Source organism: Podarcis gaigeae (genome assembly GCF_964106915.1).
Source record: "Podarcis gaigeae genome assembly, chromosome: 8".
Lineage (NCBI taxonomy): Eukaryota > Metazoa > Chordata > Lepidosauria > Squamata > Lacertidae > Podarcis > Podarcis gaigeae.
In genome coordinates, this window is record NC_139684.1 from 89,019,994 (window position 1) to 89,043,273 (window position 23,280).

General features: G+C 49.5%; 1 protein-coding gene across 1 annotated transcript; it reads left to right on the forward strand.

The window, feature by feature from the left end:
* Positions 1–6,831: 6,831 nt before the first annotated feature.
* LOC310851755 (uncharacterized protein) lies at positions 6,832–23,057 on the forward strand (the record flags this gene model as incomplete). The annotated part of the gene is made up of 3 exons (XM_083754429.1): positions 6,832–6,984; positions 20,535–20,579; positions 22,709–23,057. 3 exons carry the CDS (start codon positions 6,832–6,834, stop codon positions 23,003–23,005), a joined length of 495 nt encoding a protein of 164 aa, XP_083610555.1. The 3' UTR covers positions 23,006–23,057.
* Positions 23,058–23,280: the final 223 nt, after the last annotated feature.

Sequence of the window (23,280 nt, forward strand, 5' to 3'; positions counted from 1 at the left end):
CTGAAGGCAGCCCTGTTTAGGGAAGTTTTTAATGTTTGATGTTTTACTGTGTTTTTAATATTCTGTTGGGAGCCGCCCAGAGTGGCTGGGGAAACCCAGTCAGATGGGTGGGGTACAAATAAATGATGATGATGATGATGATGATGATGATGATGATGTTACTCCTGAGATCAAGAGGTGCTTGCACTGTAAGATTTGCTGCTTGCTTATATTGGTTTTTTTAAAAAAATAATGTTTATTAAATTTTTGTTTAACAATAAAGACACATAGTAACATAACATTTTCCAATATCCACATTTCATACACTTCCTTGGACTTCCTCACGCCTCTTGTTCCTGCTTTCTAAACTCATAAAAATTTTGCCAGCAAATTATTAACTTAATTTAGTATATATAATAAAATTTTCCACTGTTAATATCTCAAGTTTTGAAATTTAACGACTCTCTTATTGGAACTCAATTATAAAATACTGTTTATCCAAAGTTTGTCTTTTCTTTCAATTACCTTCAAATTTGTATTCCTTATTACTAATTTGTTGGAGCCATGTTATTACAAATCTTACATCTTTCTTAGCATTCATACAATTTACAATGTTTTTGTAGATAATCCTTCAATTTCTTCCAGTCCTCCTCCACCAGTTCTTCTCCCTTGCTGCTTGCTTATATTGTAACCTTGCTGTCTGAACAGCATCCACATCACCCATCCCTTTCATTCCATGTAACAGGCCAACCTTGCTTTATTCCTCTTGTGGGCTTGCAAACACATATTCATAACAAACGCACATTATAACTCTAGCCAAACCCCTTAGTAGCTTGTGTAGGAAGAGGCATGAGTGCTGGACATGCATGTGGGTTCAGACACGCCCCTTACAACATGTGCATGACATAGCAAACATGTCATAACACAACATAAGATTCCTGCATTCCAGCGGGTTGGACTAGATGACCTTTGGGGGGCCATTCCAACTCTTGAATCCTAGTATTCTATGATCTTTACACAGACCCCCCCTCAAAGCGTGCTACAGTGCTGGACCATCTTCCCTCTTTCATCTTTGCAGTGACTCGGTCCTCTCTGGGACTTCTTTGGATTGTTGTTTAATTTTATTTTATTTTAACGACTTTGTTGGCTGGAAGGGAAAGGTTGTGATTGTATTGGCAGCTGTCCTTAGGCTGGCCAGCCAGCCAGCGAAAGCTTTGCAGTCGTCTCCTTGTTTGAACGCCAAACAGCCACCCTGAAGCGAGAGAGGTGTGGTGAAGATTGCATCCTGCCGAGTGTCCGGAATCGCTGGTGCTGCCTGGGTCCAGCCAGAAGGGTCTCCGACACAGCGAGGAGCCAGAGGGCAGACGGAAACAGCAGTGGATGAGCATCTTTGGCCTGGCTTGTCTTGTTTGCAGGGCTCTTTCAGCCACCCAGCTCCTCCACAACCCCAAGAACTACGGCTCTGGAACTAAGAACATTCGAGGTGGAAACAGGTAAGTGGAACAGAAGCTTCTCGCCAGAACCAAGAGGTTTACCTTGCAGGCAGCAGCAATGGGAGTCTGGGCTATTCCGGGAGCACAAAACCCTGTAGGATTTGAGCTGTCGATTGGATTGGATAGAGCTGTAGGCTTCCAGCACAAGATGCCTTCTCATTTAGGCACAGAAAGCAGAACATGTGCAAATCCATGGCGGTAGCAAACAGCACCCACTTGGAGTCTACGGAAGACCCCTTGCAGCCAGCTGCAAATTCTGACTCTCCCATGCTTCCCGTAGCTCCGGAAAACCCGAGCTGTGTGTGTGTCTTGTCCAACGGGCATCGTTCAGGCTGGGGGACGCTGTTGAGCAAGCATTTTCCTTGAGTTCAGAAAGATCAGCCGGTCGCCGCTGCCCACTGGCAAACCGTCAGATATCCAAGACATGCACAGTTACTCAACTGTTGTGAGGGTTTGGCTTAGGAAGGGAGGCTTACGGAGGAAAACCCCCCAGGGAAAGGGAGTGTTGTGCTTGTAGTTTAGGGAAGGCTTTAGATGCAACAGCAAACGCTTAAAAGTTTGCCATTAATATGTTTCGGTTGAAAACCTCTGGGCGGGTTTTGGATGAGTCCCACTAATGGGAACCAGCACAACGGTTCCCACGAATGCGACAGGACTCCTAGCTTCATAGAATCGGAGAGCTGGAAGGGTTCCTGAGGGTCATCTAGCCCAACCCCAGGCAATATAGGAATTTCAGTTGAAGTATCCATGACAGAGGGCCATCCAACCTCTGCTTAAAAACCTGCAAGGAAGGAGAGCCCACCATCTTCCGAAAGAGACCGCTCCACTGTCAAAGAGTTCTTGCTGTCAGAAGGTTCTTCCTGATGTTTCGTCAGACTCTCCTTTGTCATTCGAATCCATTGGTTCAGGCCCTACCTGCTCTTTCATTGATAATAATGTTATGGGGGGGGGGTTAGGCCCATAGCTGTCAATCTTTTTTGCGGGAAATTCCCTTATTCCAGTACCATTTCCCGCTGTTCCCCACTGCTATCCCAGATTGTTAGATATCCCATAGACTGTCCCCAGGACAGGTGAGTCTGCTGATTCCCTTATTTTCGAGGCTGCTGATCCCTTATTTTCAAATCTGAAAATTGACAGCTATGGTTAGGCCCCCTGTCTAATTTTTGGAATATCCAGGCTAGCTTCCCAGTGGGGTGATAGCCTTGGCGACGGGCCATTAAGGGGAGCAAAGCAAAGGGCTGTGCGCAAGGCGGCAAATGGGTGGGATCCTCTCCCTGAATTTGCAAGTATTTAGGACAAAGGCAGAGTTGAGAGCAGAGAGCTGAGGCACGTGAGCAAGAAGCAGGCAGAAGCCAGAGGGAGAAAGCTACGTTTGGTTTCTGTTTGAATCCAAGGTTGTGGCTACCAGGTGCAACCCCAGAGTCGTCTGCGACTGGACCAACAAAGATTAAAACTACATTAAAATGTCACACATTAAAAACTTCCCTGAACTGGGCTGCCTTCAGATGCCTTCTAAATGTCAGATAGTTCTTTATTTCCTTGACATCTGGTGGGAGGGCGTTCCACAGGGTGGGTGCCACCACCGAGAAGGCCCTCTGCCTGGTTCCCTGCAGCTTTGCTTCTCGCAATGAGGGAACCGCCAGAAGGCCCTTGAAGGAGGACCTCAGTGTCCGGGCTGAATGATGGGGGTGGAGACACTCCTTCAGCTATACTGAACCGAGGCCATTTAGGGCTTTCAAGGTCAGCACCAACACTTTGAATTGTGCTCGTAAACGTCCTGGGAGCCAATGTAGGTCTAAGAGCACGGCACGGCTGGCACTCTCCAGAGCCACTCCTACGCAGGCGCACCTTTTCCTTAGAAATCAAAAACAGAGAGAGGAGAGGATCTCCTTCCTGCGATGTCCCGATGTCCCGTCAGATGGGCAATTCACAAGCAATCTGCTGAGCAAATAAGTCAGAAAGTGTAACAGCGGCAGCAGCTGTTCGCTGGGATTTGGGGATCTATTGGCAGCTAGACAGGACACCCTTATGGGTCTCTGAAGTCCTAGGCTAGAATGCCAACATGCCACTCAGTTTGTTAGACATTCTTCAGCTTTCCAACCCTACAATGGGTCGAAAGGTGCTTTCAATGTGTGAAAAACACTCTAGACATGCAGCCAAGCGTCTGCTTCTGTTAGAAGCAGAGATTGGAAGCAATGAATCAGGAGATTTGTCAAGTAACCACTTAGATGTGCTTGAACTCTGTTGCCAGATGTTTGAGTAGATGCTGTCTAAGTGAATCATCAAGCTGGGAAATGATTCCGGAGAAAAGTTGTGAAGAAGCGGCTTGAAGAGCAAACCTCATGAGGATTGTGTCCTACATCTGCCTCTGCCAAGCTGGCTCGCTCCAGATGTTCTGTGCTCCAGCTGTTAGCAGAGAGACTGGAACAAATCGAGTCCAGAGAGAAAAGAAATTGATAGCACTTTACTGATAACAAGCTGAACAAGAGCAGTATATAACTCGAGAGGAATCTTACTGACAGCCTAGTTGAGAACAGGGAGACTTCCAACAACACGTACTGAGGTCAAACCTCCTTCAGAAATACTTTCCCTTTCAACTGTCAAATCTCAGCCATCTTCCTCACTGGCCAAGCTCATCAGCTTTGTTGATTTAAGGAAACCAAATAGTTTAAACTGGGTTTTGAGTAAATGTGCAATTCATTGTTCCTTTAGGGGATCTTACTGTTACAAAAGTCATAACCCTCTGCAGATTCCGTGAGTTCCAGGCACTCACACAGGGTCCGTGTCCCATTGGAGAATTGAGACCCATCGGAGACTGTCATAGCTTTAAGAAATATGGTTTATTCACCTATTTACACTTTAAGTTGAGATGTGGGTGACGCTGTGGACTAAATCACAGAGCCTGGGACTTGCAGATCAGAAGGTCGGTGGTTCGAATCCCCGTGACAGGGTGAGCTCCCATTGCTCGGTCCCTGCTCCCGCCAACCTAACAGTTCGAAAGCACGTCAAGTGCAAGTAGATAAATAGGTACCGCTCCAGCAGGAAGGTAAACGGCGTTTCCGTGCACTGCTCTGGTTCCGCCAGAAGTGGCTTAGTCATGCTGGCCACATGACCCGGAAGCTGTACGCCGGCTCCCTCGGCCAGTAAAGCAAGATGAGCACTGCAACCCCAGAGTCAGCCACGACTGGACCTAATGGTAAGGGGTCCCTTTACCTTTACCTTTACACTTTAAGTATGCCTGAAAGGAATCCAGATCTCACAGCGTGGTCATCTCAAGAGGCGCTTGTCCCCCACAGCAGTGCAGCCAGCCTTCAGCCAGCCTGCCCAAGATGGATCCCAATTTTTCTTCTTCCTCCTTCTTCCCAGCACCCTTCCCAGCTCAAAAACTCTTTTCCTGTCACCTCAAACACATACCCCACCACCTTGGCAACATCTGTCTCCCCAGGCCAAAGGATTCCTTTTTGATGGCCCATAAGGCCCCTTTGTCATATTAACAGATTTGCTCTTTGCTAGGCCAGCCAGGCTGTTTTGCACAAGCCACTGTTTGCTTCTTTAACTTGGCTGGAGACTCCTTCTTTTGCTGACCAGAGGGACCTGGGGGTTGTGGCAGCCCAACGAGCTGGGCAGCTTATCAATACCGAAAGGTGTCTTCCCTTCCCCCCCCCCTTTTTCATGCTTTATTGTTCAGAATTGCATCTATACAACATAAACTTACATTCATTGTTATCCGCAAAATCAAAATCATCACAAATCACAAAAGAAATATACAAACTTCTCTAACAATAAAGCATTTGACTTCCCGGCCTTTCTGTATTCCTTTCATTTTGATAAACTTGTTGCTTAACTTAAGTACTTATTTAACAATGAAATATTAGAAGTATTAGGAAAAGGTGTCTTCTCATGGAGCTCTCCAAGGTCCTGGCATCCTCCTGTCCTTCTTGCAGGTTTCCCCAGAGACGCATCTGGTTGGCCACTGTGAGAACAGGATGCTGGACTAGATAGGCCATTGGCCTGATCTGACAGGAATGGCCTTGGGAATAGACCACCCACTCCAGTTGTTTGGTGACTGTGATGGCCTGGGATTCAGACTCAGAGGCTGAACCTGAATCCCAGCTTGCACAGGAGTCCCCGCCTCCAGAACCAGCTGAGCCGGGGCTGGGGCCTGAGCCTGAAGGGTCCTCACCTGTGCCGGATCCTCAGGTGCAGGCATCAGCTGAGTCTGCTCTGGCTCCGGAGGTGATGGAGGACCCATTGCCTGCAGGTCCTCCACTTTCAGTCCCGTCAGAGGAAGCTGAGGTTGCCTCTGGGTCCGGTAACCCTCCAGCCTCTCCTGAGCTGCAGAGGCTCAGGGCAGAGAGGCGGAGGGAAGTAAGTTCCCGCAGGAGGAGGGATCGCCTCCAGGCCAGGAGAGGTGAGTCACCTGAGGACCGGGGCCGCCCTATGCCTCGGGGCAGATAAAAGCCAGCCAGCCCCAGTCCCAGGTTGCAGGAGCAACATTGTTGGTTGCTAGTTCCTGTCTGAACCCTGTCCTGCTCTCCTGCCAGAGTTCCTGACCTCACCTGACTCCCTGCCTTGGACCCAGCTTCAGCTTTGACGGACCGCCTCCATACTGCACCCTCGACCTCGGACTGGACTCGGACCTCGCCTCTCGGTTAGCCCCGGGACCAGCACAGTGATAAGGACTGTGGAAGGGCAGGGGTGGTGTTTGGTTGCAATTTCTGTGTGCTGGTCCAGGGGGGAGGTTACCTTGGGGCGAGGTCCAGGACCTGAGTCAAGGGTCAGCAGACAGTCCTCCTCGGGCGAAGCGGGGTCCACAGAGGGAAGCCGGGCAAGGACAGGAACTCTCGAGGAACAGGACTGGGTGCTGGCCGAAACAGCTCTTCAACGACGTTGCTCCCCAAACCTGGGACTGGGCTGACTGGCCTTTATCTTCTCTGAGGCCAGGGGCGGCCCTGGCCCCCAGGATACTCACCTCTCCTGGCCTTAAGGCGAGCACTCCTCCTGGGAGAAACCAGTTCCCTTCGCCTCTCTGCCCTGAGCCTCTGCAGTTCAGAAGAGGCTGGAGGGTTACTGGACCCAGGGGGAGACTCACCTGCAAGCACTGAGTCCTCAACCACCTCTGGAGCCAGAGTGGATTCACCTGGTGCCTGCTCCTGAGGATCCGGCACAGGTGCAGACGCTTCAGAATCAAGGCCCTGCCCCAGCTCAGCCGGCCCTGGAGGCGGGGACTCCTGTGCAGGCTGGGATTCCTCCGGTTCAGCCTCTGAATCGGATTCCCAGGCCATCACATTCTGCTTATTTCAGGATACTCCAGAAGCATCTAACAATGCGGCTGTCCATGTTCTCCCAGCATGACATGATGCCCGAGATCGGAGCAACCCCACACCCTTCAGCCTTGCACAACCTCTGCATCTTCCTCCTGGCTATGCTGCTCCTGGGTCTCCCTGCCGCCAGGCAGCTCTCGTGTCAGACTGAGTCCATTGGGCTTCTACGAAGCATCATCCAGCGCATGGTGAGTAAAGAGGGACCAAGAGACGGATGGGAAGAGTTGGTGTGCAAATTAGGCTTGCTGAAATTGCCAGATGTTTTGGATGGAGGGGGCGGAAGTAGGGTGTTCCAAATCAGGGTTTCCCAGCTCCAGTACCCTCCAGATGTTTAGGGATGTGATCCCCATGTGGGAATGTTCAGGGAGGCAGGAGAGGGTATATAGTTTTTATTATTATTATTAATTTTAGTTAACATAATTATTACAAAATATAAGCAAAATATTGCAAATACATATATACATACATGCATACATATTTCAGATAAGCACACATATATATAAAAGAACAAAAAAAGGAAGAAAAGAAAAAGAAAAAATAAGGAGAAAAAGAAGAAAAGTTGGAAGAATTTCTTCCAAATATCTCAATCATAAAATTTCATTGATTGACTTCCATCACTTACACTGCACATCCTATATACATTTTAAGCAAGATTGTTATTCTGTATTTTTCTCATACAATCTCACACAAATATTCTAATCAATAAGTTTTCTAAATCTTTCATAAATCTATTCTAAACACAACCAATGCCTTACATTTAATCTTTGTCTACATAAATAATTATTTAAATATTTCCATTGTTTCTGGATTATATTTTTTGGTTTTTGTCTTATCAAATCAGTCAGCTTTGCTAATTCCAAGTATTCACATAATTTATTCAGCCATTCTTCTTTGGTTGGAACGTAATTTCCTTTCCAATTATTAGCTATTAACATTCTCGCTGCTGTTGTTGCGTACAAGAAAATATTAATTTTGTCATTTGGGATATGAAACTCTGCTAAGTAAAGGAACTTGCTAGCGCAAGTTAGGAAGGATATTAATAAACTATATACCCTCTGCCATCCCAAAGGAGAGAGTATATAGTTTATTAATATCCTTCCTAACTTGCGCTAGCAAGTTCCTTTACTTAGCAGAGTTTCACATTCCCCTTTTAAACTCACAGCGGGTAGCTGGTTGCAGGCTTGTTTAAGCCTCTCAATATCAGATTCCTGGTAAGTCCCCTTATATCCCTCCTAAAAGAATGAACACACCACAACCTTATTCAAAGTCAATAAAAGAAGTTTACTCACATCATCAGTTCACAGTTGGATCCCTGAAGGCAGACTTAGTTGCAAAGTACTGGGGGCCATTCGCAACATGAAAAGACTGCAACCCGCAGTGGAGCATCTGCACACGTGTGGGTTGCGATTTGGCGCTTCTGTGCATGCGTGTGACGTCATTTTGTGCGTCTGTGCATGCGCGAGCGGCGAAACCCGGAAGTAACCCTTTCCGGTACTTCCGGGTCACTGCGGGACGTAACCTGAAAGAACGTAACATGAAGCGGATGTAACATGAAGTATGACTGTATAGCTAAAAAGCTGCTCCAGCGATAGAGGAAGTCAAAGAGAGAGTGTTGTGTGACTTGCCCTTGTGTTACCTGGGCAGGTAAGCTCATGACCACCTGTAGTCACATGTCTACATAAATAATCATTAAAACATTTCCATCTTGGCTTGTCCGCTGGCTAGCTTCTCCCTCCTTAATGTGAATTATTATTATTATTATTATTATTATTATTATTATTATTATTATTTGTTTGTACCCCGCCCATCTGGCTGGGTTTCACCAGCCACTCTGGGCGGCTCCCAATCAAGTGTTAAAAACAGTACAGCATTAAATATTAAAACCTTCCCTAAAGACAGCCTTCAGATACCTTCTAAATGTCAGGTAGTTGTTTATTTCCTTGACATCTGATGGGAGAGCATTCCACAGGGCGGGCGCCACCACAGAGAAGGCCCTCTGCCTGGTTCCCTGTAGCTTTGCTTCTCGCAATGAGGGAACCGCCAGAAGGCTCTCGGCGCTGGACCTCTGTGTCCGGGCAGAACGATGGGGGTGGAGATGCTCCTTCAGGGATACTGAGCTTTTGAAGCCGTTTATTCTAAGGTGTGAAGAGGTGAGAGGGGATAGTGAGATGTAAATGACCACCTGACTATGAAAACCTGGCAACACTAGATCACCAGTTTTGTTGAACTGATTAAGCTAAATAGGATTCTGAAGAAGTGTGCATGCACACGAAAGCTCATACCAAGAACTGACTTAGTTGGTCTTTAAGGTGCTACTGGAAGGAAATTTTTTTGTTTTGACTATGGCAGACCAACACGGCTACCTATCTGTAACTAGGATCCTTCCAACTCTACAATTCTATGATTCTATAGTTAAGTTGTGGGTTGACATAGCCGACGACCAGCGATTTCTCCAAATAGCTCTTTATTTCGTAAGCTGGAATAGAACTGACTGCAAACAGCTCAGCCGGCCTGCTTTTATAGGCAGCCGGCTGTCAACATTGTAACAACAACAGCCCAGAGTTCCCGCCTAAAATAACTGACGCGGACCTGAGGGAAAACTGTCTACAGACCTGAGTGAAAACTATATACAGTATCCCCCTGCTGGCCCAGGGTGAAACTTCACTACATAACACCCCTCCCCACCGAGATAAGGCGTTAGTTACAATCGTAATGGTTTCCTTATATACAGCACTACGCGTAATGGTTCAATTAGGCACAAAAGCATATTGGTTACATTTCCCATACTTAGACCAACAGTGATACATGTCCAACAACATAGTCCTTTAAATAAGTTGGGCGCTTGGAAACTCTGCCAGACCGCCGGGGACTGGTAGCCAAGTCCGGAGGGCCACACAGTTCTTGCTGAGGCTGTGGTGCGACCCTAGGTGGCGTTGGAACCAACTCCCCTGGATCCGCTGCTGTGGGTGGAGCCTCCGCAAGTGGAGTGGTCTGAGTCTGTGGTAAGTCTGGCAGACCCTCTGAAGCGGCTTGGTTCGGCTCCACGCTGGCAGTTTGCGAGGGAGGTGTAGGTGGGGCCTCGCCATCTGTACGTGTCTCTTCTGGAGCCGCAAGCGCAGTTGGGGGCACCTCGGTAGTGTCCAAGTCCCCAACCCTGCGCCTAAGCTGGTCTATGTGCCGTCGCCACAAGCGTCCGTCTTCGAGTGCCACCTGGTACGAGCGAGGTCCAGTGACTCCCACTACTGTGGCTGGCACCCAAGGAATGTCCCCCACATAGTTCCGGGCAAAGACCTGGTTTCCTGGGACAAATGACCGTGGCGCGTTGGCACAGCCTGGGGGTTCAGCCACGGCAAAGTCCGGGTGTAGCCGGTCGAGCGGTGACCTGAGGCGGCGGCCCATAAGCAGTTCAGCAGGACTCCTCCCTGTGGCCGCATGAGGGGTGATGTGTTGCACGAACAAGTATTCGGCGACCCGCTCATACCAGTCTCCCCGGTCCAGGCGCGCCAGTGCCTCTTTTGCCGAGCGCACCATTCTTTCCGCTTGCCCGTTGCTGGATGGATGAAAGGGTGCCGTTAGGGCATGGCGGATGCCCAGTCCCAAAAGATACCGCTCAAACGTGCCTGACGTGAACTGTGGTCCATTGTCAGAGACAAGGACATCAGGACACCCATGCGTTGCAAACAGGCCTCGCAGCACCCGGATGACAGCTTCGGTAGTGGTGGAGGGCATCAGGGCGACCTCCAGCCATTTGGAATAGGCGTCCACCACTACCATAAAGGTCCAGCCGTGAAAGGGGCCAGCCAGATCAATGTGCACCCTCGACCAGGGTGTCTTTGGCGTCTCCCAGGTGTGTCCCTTAGCTGCCGGTGGTGCAGGCCTCGACTCTTGGCACGCTTGACAGGCGGACACCCAGGCAGTGATGGCATCGTCCATATTAGGCCACCAGACGTAACACCGAGCCAACGCCTTCATTTTGACAATTCCCGGGTGGCCAATGTGCAGAGCCTCCAGGACGCGCTGACGGAGTCCCTGGGGAATCACGACGCGGTCTCCCCACAGCAGACAGCCGCGATGAGCTGAGAGTTCATGTTGTCTGGTTGCGAAGGGCTGGAACTCCGATGCAAAAGGCCCTTGTGGCCACCCCCTCCACACCCAGTTGAGCACCCGGCTGATGGTGCGATCCTGGGCAGACGCGGAAGCCACAGTGGCAGCTGATACAGGCGCTGCCGGAAGATCCTCAACCAGAAGGAGCGATGAAGCTGGAGCCGGGTCTTCCACAAATGCTGGAAGAGGGCAACGGCTGAGGGCGTCGTCATGGCCCATCGATTTCCCCGGGCGATGGATGAGCCGGTAGTGGTAGGCAGCCAGGAAAACAGTCCATCGCAGCATGCGTGGCGAGAGGACCGGTGGAGTTGGACGATCACCAGCGAGGAGGCCCAGGAGTGGCTTGTGGTCAGTGATGAGGTCAAAAGTCCTGCCATAGAGGTATTCATGGAACCTCTTCACTCCAGCCACAAGTGCCAATGCCTCCTTGTCGAGCTGGCTGTAATTCCGTTCCGTCGGGGATAGTGTCCTGGAAAAGTAGGCGAGTGGTGCTTCTCTTCCATCTGGAAAATGGTGACTAAGGACAGCACCGATGCCAAAAGGTGAGGCGTCGCAGGCAAGGACCAGCGGCCTGGATTCACTGTATTGTACCAGCACACTGTCTGATGAAAGGAGAGCCTTGACCGCGTTGAAGGCCGCCGTCTCCCGATGACCCCAGGCCCAAGGCGTCTTAGTGCTAAGGAGTCGGTGAAGAGGCTCAGCCACTGTGGCTTTGTGGGGCAGGAACATGTTATAAAAGTTCAGCAGCCCCAGGAATGCCTGCAACTCCGTCTTGTTCTTTGGGGTGGGGGCCTGCTGGATAGCGCGGATCTTGGATGTGGTCGGGTGAAGGCCGGAGGCATCGATAAGATAGCCCAGGAACTCTACCTGTGGAACGGCGATCTGGCACTTCTCCCTCTTTACCTTGAGCCCGGCCTCTTGGAACCTGGTCAGCACGGCATGGAGGCACTCGAACAGCTGCTGGTGTGAGTCTGCAGACACCAAGACGTCATCAAAATATGGTACCACGCCCGGAAGCCCTTGCAGGAGACGCTCCATAAGGCTTTGGAAGATGCCAGGAGCCACACTCACCCCGAACTGCAACCGGCGGCAACGGAATGCCCCCCGGTGGGTGACGATCATCTGGGCTTCAGCAGTGGCATCATCGACTGGCAGTTGTTGATAGGCTTGGGCAAGGTCCAGCTTAGCGAAGACCTTACCCTCACCCAGGGAATGCAGCAGGTGTTGGACAACAGGAACCGGATAAGCGTGCTGCTGAAGTGCCTTGTTGATCGTGCACTTGTAGTCAGCGCAGATTCTCACCGACCCATCTGGCTTGACAGGCGTGACGATGGGGGTTTCCCACTTGGCGTGGTCAACCGGCTCCAAAACTCCTTGGGCGATCAGTTTGTCCAGTTGTTCGTCCACCTTAGCCTTGAGAGCAAAGGGAACCCGGCGTGGCTTTAGCTTGATGGGGGCGACTTGTGGATCAAGGCTAAAGGAGATGGGCGTACCTGTATATTGCCCCAAGGTGCCGTCAAAAACCTCGGCAAAGTCTTTGACCAGACCCTCAGTCTCTGCGTTAGAGATGCAGTTGATGCCGGTGACTTCCAGGCCGAGGGCATCAAACCAGTCTAGCCCTAGGAGGCTTGGCCGCTGACCTTCGACCACCACCAACCGGAGCAGGCCCGAAAAATCCTTGAAGGCGATCCGGAACCGGCCAACGCCTACCACGGGAATGTCGTTTCCCTGGTAGTCTCTCAGGTGTATGCGGTGAGAGTCGAGTTGCCTTTTGGACACTCTGGGTACCAGTCTTTTGATGGTGCTCCACGACACGATGGACAGGGCAGACCCGGTGTCGATCTCCATGTCACATGGAGCTCCTTCAATGAGCACCGTGACGTTCAGCTTGCGTCGCGTAGGCGAGTCGGTTTGGCCAATCGTGGTTCCAGACGGGCAGCGGCAGCTGGTGAGAGCGAAACAACTTTCCTTGGCAGACTTGAGTGAAGACTTGGACTTGCGAGTCGATGAAGGGGGGGGGGTGTCAGATGGAGCCGATCGGCAGACCTTAGCGATGTGGCCCCTTCTGGAACACTTCCTACAGATGGCGTCTCTGAATCGACACTTGGCACGGGAATGGTTGCCTCCACAGCCGGCACATTCCGGTTGGCCCTTGGACTTCTGTTGGAACTTCCTGCGCTCCCGCTTTGTCTGGTGCACGTCATCGCCTTCACTGGAGGATGCCTCATCACTGCTGGCCTCTTCATGATGCACCGGAACTGGCTCCCTAGCAAGACGCGGGCTGCTGGACTTGCGGATCTCCTGGGCAGAGCGTTCAGCAGCTTCTGAGGCCACAGCCTCCTCAATGGCTTTCTGCAGCGTGAGGTCTGGCTTGGCGAGGAGATGCCGTTGCAGATGAATGTCCCGGACCCCGCAGACGATTCGATCCATCAGGGCATCGTCTAAGTCTCGGAACTCACAGTGCATTGCAGCCTGTCGCAGGGCGGTGGTGTAGTTGTTGATTGACTCCCCCTCTGCCTGGTTCCGGTGGTAGAACGCATGGCGGGCAGCAATCTTGGACGGCTTTGGTGCGTAGTGGTTGCGGAGCTTCTCTTGGATCGTGTCCCATGGTGTTGCCTGGACTGCTTCGGGCGCAACCAATGCTCGGGCTGTCTCAAACACCTCAGGCCCACAGAGGCTGAGTAATAGGCCCTGCTTACGATCCTTTGATACTGCTGTCAGCTCGTTGGCTTGGAGGTAGCAGTCGAACCGAGCGAGGTAGGAATCCCATGATTCAGAGGCTGGCGCAAACGGCGGTAGAGGCACAAGTGAAGCCATGATTCCGATGCCGGCGTGAAGGGCGATGGATGGAACACCGTGCTCTAGCCAGAACAGTCAGCTCTGAATTGGTTCTGTCCAGTGATTTCGCTCAGTGATTTCGCTCTGTGATTCAGCTCAGTGATTCAGCTCAGTTCAGAGGCTGGCCGCATCTGGCTGTGCTCTGATGTCCATCGATCCCACCTTCGTCGCCAGAGTTAAGTTGTGGGTTGACATAGCCGACGACCAGCGATTTCTCCAAATAGCTCTTTATTTCGTAAGCTGGAATAGAACTGACTGCAAACAGCTCAGCCGGCCTGCTTTTATAGGCAGCCGGCTGTCAACATTGTAACAACAACAGCCCAGAGTTCCCGCCTAAAATAACTGACGCGGACCTGAGGGAAAACTATCTACAGACCTGAGTGAAAACTATATACAGTATCCCCCTGCTGGCCCAGGGTGAAACTTCACTACATAACATCTATGAATTGGATTGGGGGGGGGGGGAATGTGTAATCGGTTGCTACTTCTTAAATTTTTATTGGGTTATCATCTTCCTTAGTGGGTTGTTCAAAGCACTATCCTGCTTTGTACAGGGGTACCTCGCAAGACGAATGCCTCGTAAGACGAAAAACTCGCTAGACGAAAGAGTTTTTCGTTTTTTGAGTTGCTTCGCAAGACGGATTTCCCTATGGGCTTGCTTCGCAAGACAAAAACGTCTTGCAAGTTTGTTTCCTTTGTCTTGCAAGTTTGTTTCCTTTTTCTTAAAACCGTGCATTCACTTCGAGGAGCAACTCGTAGAACGAGGTGTGGAAGCCTTTTTTGAGGTTTTTGAAGACTTTGGTATTTTTGAAGCTTTTCCAAAGTCCGTGCTTCGCAAGACAAAAAAATCGCATGACAAAAAAAACTCGCGGAACGAATTAATTTTGTCTTGCGAGGCACCACTGCACAGTACAGGGTAGGGGACACTGGGGATGAGTTTGTGAAACCAAGGGAAGGGAGCGGCCCCCAAAAAGTTTGGCAACTGCTAGGTTTGAGTTTCACTCTTTAGCTGGAGAAAGAATAACCGCAACCCGAGTTTGTGGAAGTCAATGTTTATATCACCATTTGAACAATAGTTCCTATTATCTGCTTTTCCCCTCCACTCATCTTCTCTCTCCGTACTGTTATCTTGCTCTTTCCCACCAACTGTCATTTCCTCATGTGTAACTGATCATCGGAGGAGAGGCAAGTTTTAACCTGCAACCAAGTGCTAGAGCAAAGTGTACACAAGAGTCACGGCTCTGTTAAAAACTAATTGAAACACCCAAATCATACCGTACAGAGCAGACACAGAGTTAAAATCTATGGTGATTATATAAACTCAGAACAGTAGCAAACCAAGATGCAATTTTTTGTTTAGTCGTTTAGTCATGTCCGCCTTTTCATGACCCCCTGGACCAGAGCACGCCGGGCCCTCCTGCCTTCTACTGCCTCCCGCAGTTTGGTCAAACTCATGCTGGTAGCTTCGAGAACACTGTCCCACCATCTCGTCCTCCGTTGTCCCCTTCTCCTTGTGCCCTCCATCTTTCCCAACATCAGGGTCTTTTCCAGGGAGTCTTCTCTTCTCCTGAGGTGGCCAAAGTCTTGGAGCCTCAGCTTCAGGATCTGTCCTTCCAGTGAGCACTCAGGGCTGATTTTCTTCAGAATGGATCGGTTGGATCTTCTTGCAGTCCATGGGACTCTCAAGAGTATCCTCCAGCACCAGAATTCAAAAGCATCCTGTCAGGACTGCCTCTAGGTCCCAGCTCACAGAGGACCAACGCCCGGTTGATGTAATGTACAAAAGTCTTTATTGAAGTTTAGTTTCCATTTCAAACCCCAGAGCGCGCAGCCCTACGTCTTGACTCTAGATCGGCGAAGTCCCCTCTGAGTCACTATCCCTTCTGCACCAGTTTAAGATCCTAGCCCGGCTCCACCTCCTGCGCTGTTCCTTCCTCCTCTGGGTCCTTCTGCCCCCTGGGGTTTCCTCCTTCCTGGACTCTTCTGATGCTGACCCCCCTGAGTCTTGCCCTTCCTTCCGGCGGGCTTTAGGACCTGGCTCCCTATCCGGGCTCCCTGCCGTGCCGCTCGCCTGTACATTTGAACTTGGCGCGCGCGCCCAGCCGGTAACCTTCCTCCTGACCGTTTCCCCGCTCTCCGATGTGGGCGTGGTCAAACCTGACTCATCTCCTCTCGCTGGTGGTGAGAACACTGGTCCCGATTCCTGGGACTCCCCCTCCCTACTGCGCTCTGGTGGGGAAGCTGGTCCTGATTTCCAACTGCTGCTCAGGGAGTCCCCGCTGGCCCCTTCCTCCTGGGGTTTTCCCCCTGGAGCCCCCCTTGCCCTGGCCATCGGCGCTCCCTTCTGTGAATCTTCCGATTCGCTGGAGAGGCTCGTGGAATGACTCTGGCCACTGTCACTGCCTCCACCCCACTCGGATTCCTCCTCCTCGCTCTCCATTTGCTCCCCCTCCTGTGTCTCTGCTCCTGAACCCCTGACACATCCATTCTTCGGCGATCTGCCTTCTTTATGGTCCAGCTCTCACTTCCATACATCACTACTAGGAAAACCATAGCTTGAACAATACGGACCTTTGTTGGCAAGGTGATGTCTCTGCTTTTTAAGATGCTGTCTAGGTTTGTCATTGCTTTTCTCTCAAGAAGCTGGTGTCTTTTAATTTCGTGGCTGCTGTCACCAAACTCATGTTCCTGGAAGCCTAATGACCTCCAGCTGCTCAGTGATTAGAGCGTTTCTGCTACCTTTTAACCCTTTGATAGCAACAGGTTTGTCATTGCTTTTCTCCCAAGAAGCTGGTGTCTTTTAATTTCGTGGCTGCTGTCACCATCTGCAGTGATCTTGGAGCCCAAGAAAGTCAAATCTCTCATGCCTCCATTTCTTCCCCTTCTATTTGCCAGGAGGTGATGGGACCAGTGGCCACGATCTTCGTTTTTTTGATGTTGAGCTTCAGACCATATTTTGCACTCTCCTCTTTCACCCTCATTAAAAGGTTCTTTAATTCCTCCTCACTTTCTGCCATCAAGGTTGTGTCATCTGCATATCTGAGGTTGTTGATATTTCTTCCGGCGATCTTAATTCCGGCTTGGGATTCATCCAGCCCAGCCTTTCGCATGATGAATTCTGCATATAAGTTGAATAAGCAGGGAGACAATATACAGCCTTGACAAAATCCCTTCACAGGTCTTTGCAGCAGAAAGGAGGAAGCTAACAGCTGTTTCCCTTCTGGTTTGAGTCAGCTAGTTAAGTAGGACAGATAAAATAGCCAAGAAGGACTTTTTAATGTTACGAGGATGGAAATACAGTAAATTGTCCACGGCACTCTTTACAAGCTACATACCCACCAAATATGTTTTAATATTTCTATTGCTCTATCCTGATTATTATTATGATAAGGGCTGCCCCTGCGTACACCAATGGCCTGCCTTTCCTTCATCACAGAACTCGAGGTTAGCATTCATGGAGTTCTTAGGCAAACTCTCATCAAACAGCAAAATATAATAAATAATAATAATGGTGGTGGTGGTGGGACGCGGGTGGCGCTGTGGGTTAAACCACAGAGCCTAGGAATTGCTGATCAGAAGGTTGGTGGTTCGAATCCCCGCGATGGGGTGAGCTCCCGTTGCTCGGTCCCTGCTCCTGCCAACCTAGCAGTTTGAAAGCACACCAGTGCAAGTAGATAAATAGGTACCGCTCCAGCGGGAAGGTAAACGACGTTTCCGTGCGCTGCTCTGGTTCGCCAGAAGCGGCTTAGTCCTGCTGGCCACATGACCCGGAAGCTGTACGCCAGCTCCCTCGGCCAGTAAAGTGAGATGAGCGCCGCAACCCCAGAGTTGGCCATGACTGGACCTAATGGTCAGGGGTCCCTTTACCTTTTTAACAACAACAACAACAACAACAACAACAATATTTATACCCCACCCATCTCGCTGGGTTTATTAGCTTATTTACATTTATTTGTATGTGTGCATGCAGACAATCATTATGATCTCATATTAAATTGACGTGTTGGCGTTTTGCGATCAATAAGTGGATTTTGGGTTGCAGTATGGGCATTCGGTCTCTAAAAGGTTCTCCATCACTGTCCATTTAAAGCACTGGTTTTCTACTTTGCCATGGCTTTCTCCCAGATCATCCTGGGAACTGTGGGGTTGTTTTTTTTAAGGGTGCTGGGAATTATAGCGCTGTGGGGGGCTGCCTCCTTATCAAACTACAGTTCCCGGGAGTCTTTGACTCACCACAGCTGCCCTTATCTCTCTCCTCAATCTTCACTGGTCTGTTTTTCTAAGGATTTCTGCAAAACTCCAGAGTTCCTCCAACTTTGCTAACACCACCCTCTTCTGCGCGGGTGGAGCTGTTTTGGCTATATAAGGACCGGCAGTCAGAGAATTGAGATCATGATTAGCATGCGCTGATAGCTATGATATGAAGGGATAAGCAAACATGGGAGTCGTGGCGCAGCCAACCCTGGATTCCTTATTTTCTTTGGCACTGATCGCCTCCCAACCTTCTTTGCTCATTTCCTAGGGGAGCTTAGGAGTCGGAGCCTGCCTTATATCAACAAATTGCATCTGACATGGGATGGGGAAGGAAATCAGATTCATTTTTCATTTTAACGAGAAACTACCTAACCTGCACTTTTTGAACTAATACGGCCACGGAAACGCAGCCTGCCTTCAAAATCCGCCTGAATTTTGCAATGCAGTCCTCCAGCCAAAGAGTATTTACAAAAATGTGTATATTAAGGAAAGGTGTACATAGAAATTAACAACAATAACAACAACTTGTCCTTTACCCTAAGGTCTGTGACAGATGGCCGTCCAGTCTCTGTCCAGAGATAGAGAGGGAACGGGCTGGTTTGGGGGACTCCCTGGTCCTGAATGGGGCAATTGTGCCCCTGAAGGAGCAGGTGCCCAGCCTGGGAGTCATTTTGGACTCACAGCTGTCCATGGAGGCACAGGTCCATTCTGTGTCCAGGGCAGCTTTCTACAAGCTCCATCTAATATGCAGGATGAGACCCTACCTGCCCGCAGACTGTCTGGCCAGAGTGGTGCATGCTCTAGTTATCTCCCGCTTGGACTACTGCAATGTGTTCTATGTGGGGCTACCTTTGAAGGTGACCCGGAAACTACAACTAATCCAGAATGCGGCAGCTAGACTGGTGACTGGGAGCGGCCGCCGAGACCATATAACACCCGTCTTGAAAGACCTACATAAGCTCCCAGGACGTTTCCAAGCACAATTCAAAGTGTTGGTGCTGACCTTTAAAGCCCTAAATGGCCTCCGCCCAGTATACCTGAAGGAGTGTCTCCACCCCCATCATTCTGCCCAGACACTGAGGTCCAGATCCAAGGGCCTTCTGGCGGTTCCATCCCTGCGAGAAGTGAGGTTACAGGGAACCAGGCAGAGGGCCTTCTTGGTGGTGGCACCCGCCCTGTGGAACGCCCTCCCATCAGATGTCAAGGAAATAAAGAACTATCTGACTTTTAGAAGACATCTGAAGGCAGCCCTGTTTAGGGAAGCTTTTAATATTTGATGAATTATTGTATTTCTTTTTTATATATTGGTTTTCACATATTACATTACAATACAGATGTACCAAAGCTAACACCATTTCCTCCCCATCCCCCCATAATTTACATTTCTGTTTCCTCAATCCATCATGTTATTCTTTTCTCCTTCCTCCCACTTCCCTCCAACCCCACTTCCTCCACATTATACAATTTACAATAATCTTTGCCTTCTACAATCTTCTCAAATCATCTATATATTCTTATTCTCTTTCCTTACTAATTTTCTTCCATCCAGTACTTCACATTTTAATCTATGCATATTAGCATATCATTTTTTGAGCAATACAGTGGTACCTCGGGTTAAGTACTTAATTTGTTCCGGAGGTCCGTTCTTAACCTGAAGCTGTTCTTAACCTGAAGCACCACTTTAGCTAATGGGGCCTCCCGCTGCTGCTGCCGGAGCCCGATTTCTGTTCTTATCCTGAAGCAAAGTTCTTAACCCAAGGTACTATTTCTGGATTAGCGGAGTCTGTAACCTGAAGCGTATGTAACCTGAAGCGTATGTAACCCGAGGTACCACTGTATTGTATTTCAATATTTTGCTGGAATATTGCCCTGGAATATTGCCCACACTGCCCAGAGTGGCTGGGTGTAAATAATAAATTATAATGAAGGGGCACATTACAATATAATTGTTGTATTATCCCAAAGGATACACCAGCCAGAGGGACAGGGTTTGTTGCTTAAGTGTTACAGTGCAATTGGGCCCCATATTACAATATAATTGTTGTATTATCCCAAAGGATACACCAGCCAGAGGGACAGGGTTTGTTGCTTAAGTGTTACAGTGCAATTGGGTCCCTCGTTGGAATGTCTAGCTTGGTCAGATAGAGATAAAGAACAAGAATTTATTGTCATACCAGGATAAGGGAGGTTGCAGGAAGGAGGGAGGGGAGACCAAGACCTTACATGGTAATAGGAACTTATTATAAGTTTCGATTTCCCAGAAATCAGGTGGTTTACAAGAAATCAGGTGGTCTTCTATTCTGCAAATGTATAAAAAGCTGACTCGCTCAGAATTCGGGGGCAGACATTGGGCAACGCGTGTCTGTACCGTTACTTTGTCATGACAAAATAAAAATATTTTACTGCTGTCTAATTGACTCTTGAAGTGAATTCTGATACTCCAAAGGAAAGGTCTATCAATACTAATATTATTATTATGTCCAAAAACCTCCCAGGAAGGTTGGAGCCTCTCCTCTAACTGCCTGTTGATGTCTTCCTCCAGGGCAACTCCAGCAACGGGACCCTGTTCACCCCAAACAATATCACCGTGCGTATCTCCTGCAGACAGTATGTATGGCGAGAGCAGGGTGGGGTGGGAACCGGCAAAATCTTCTTGCTCGCAAACAGCCTGTGGGCTTGGGGCTTATCTGTGCTTGGCTGAAACATGCGCCTCATGCGCTTCTTCGTTTAAGCATTTCCCCAAAGCCAATGGCTTATAAACAGATGAAAAGCAGTTAAAAAGGCAGCTGTGTTGTGAGAAGGGCGAAATTTAAACGCAGCAGGTAAAACAAAACCACCCAGCAGGCATTAGAAGAAGGCCCAGCTGTCAAAAGTTAGCGTGAAAGCTATCGTGCCCCATACTCCTCTTTTAAGGACGATGCCTGCTACGTTTTGGGTGAACATATCAGACGACACAGCAATTCTTCAAACAGCTCTTGTTTATTCACAGGCCAGGACAGAACTGAACGAAAGGGTTCAGCCAGCCTGCTTATATAGAGCTCCACTACAACGCAACAGTAGCCACTTTCTGTAACTATCCAATCACTGAACGTCACTATCGATCCCTTATTTGCACAACTATCTAAGGTATCCCCCTGCTGGCCCAGGGTGAGAGCTTCAGTACATAACAAAGCCCATGTTGGGTAAGACTGATGGTTCCCCTGTCTCTGGGCCTTGGTCCTCCTGAGAGTGGCCACCAAGATGCTGAGGGCAAACTAGGCAAAGCTGGTTGGCCCAGCCATCTCTATGTTGGGTTGAAAGAAATAAAAATGGGATAATTTCATCTTAGCTTATTTCATTCAATTGACATGATTTCTGCATTGTAAGGGTTGGGGTAATTTCTAACTCTACAATTCTATGATATACCTCTTGGTTGTTATGAGAGAGAGAGAGGAGAACCAGCGACACTCAAAGCAGTTGAGTGGAAGTATTAGTAAAGGTAAAGGGACCCCTGACCATTAGGTCTAGTCATGGCCGACTCTGGGGTTGCGGCGCTCATCTCGCTTTCTTGGCCGAGGGAGCCGACATACAGCTTCCGGGTCATGTGGCCAGCATGACTATGCCGCTTCTGGCAAACCAGAGCAGCGCATGGAAACGCCGTTTACCTTCCCACCGGAGCGGTACCTACTTATCTACTTGCACTTTGACGTGCTTTTGAACTGCTAGGTTGGCAGGAGCAGGGACCGAGCAACGGGAGCTCACCCCGTCGTGGGGATTCGAACCGCCGACCTTCTGATCGGCAAGCCCTAGGCTCTGTGGTTTAACCCACAGCTCCACCAAACAAATTGACTCCCAAACACTGCAAACCCAGAAGTAAGTGTTCCGGTTTGTGAATGTTTTTTTGGAAGCCAAACGTTAGTCGGCATTTTCCCCGGGGCCAATCAGCCAATCAGAAGCTGTGCCTTCATCTTCAAATGTTTTGGAAGTCGAACAGGCTTCCAGAATGGATTGAGTTTGAGAACCAATGTACCACTGTATTGAAAACATTCAAAACCTGAAAACCAGCCATGAGCCCCCAAACCACACAACAGCATTCTAGGTATCTGGGTAGGCTTGTCTAAAGAGAAACACAGCTCCATTGGAAGGGCATGTGAGTCTTAATCTCAGCACCATGGGTTCGAGCCCCACACCTGCATTGCAGGGGGTCGGACTGGATGCCCCAACTCTTCCAACTCTACAATTCCATGAAACATTTTTAGCAAGTGCCGAAAAGAGTACAGCAAAGAGGCCCACCTGGTGTCAAAAGGCAGGGAGTTCTGAAGTGTAGGTGCCACAACACTAAAAGAGTGAGTTCTTGCAAATGCAGAACAGGAATTGCTGTATTTTTCGCTCTATAAGATGCACCAGACCACAAGACGCACTTAGTTTTTGGAGGAGGAAAACAAGAAAAAAAATGCTCTGAATCTCAGAAGCCAGAACAGCAAGAGGGATCGCTGCACAGTGAAAGCAGCAATCCCTCTTGCTGTTCTGGCTTCTGGGATAGCTGCGCAGTCTGCATTCGCTCCATAAGACGCACACACACATTTCCCCTTACTTTTTAGGAGGGGAAAAAGTGAGTCTTATAGAGCAAAAAATACGTATCTCGTGCCTGTAATATAATGCAAGCAAAGCTACTTTTTTAAAAAAACAACAACCCTGCTGCCTGTCATTTTCTGCTTCTTTCCTTTGTCCCAGTAGGTTTGCTATGCTGACAACCTGAGCTGCTTTTTCCAGGAGCTTCAGGTGGTTCAGCGGGCCCAGGAAGGGCAGACCCAGCGCCTCCTCTCCCGGCTTGCCATCCGCCTGAACCAGGTGCAGGTGAAGCTACGCAGAAGGAGCCAGAGTCAGAGCCGCTGCCCCACCTGCCGGCTCTGCCGCTACCACCCCGAACGGCCTGTGCTGGTTTTCCTGAACAGGCTGCTGGAGCTACACCAGTGGAACTGCAGGAACGGGATCAGCCTAGGGGGAAAGTACTGCCCACCCCCCGCTCTGTGAAGAGGAGCCTTGCCAGTCGAAGGAGGAGATGGTCAAGCTGGAAGTGTGCAGAGGAGGGAGACCGAGAGACTGGAGACAAAGCCTGATGAGGAATGGTTGAAGGAGCGAGTATGTTCAGCCTGCAGAAGAGAGGACCGAGAGGTGAGGTGATATCGGTCTTTGAATACCTGAAGGGCTGCCCCATCGATGCAGGAGCAAGCTTGCTTCTTGCTGCTTCACAGGGTAGGACCAGAGTCAACAGATTCGAATCATGAGAAATGAGACTGTAACAAAAC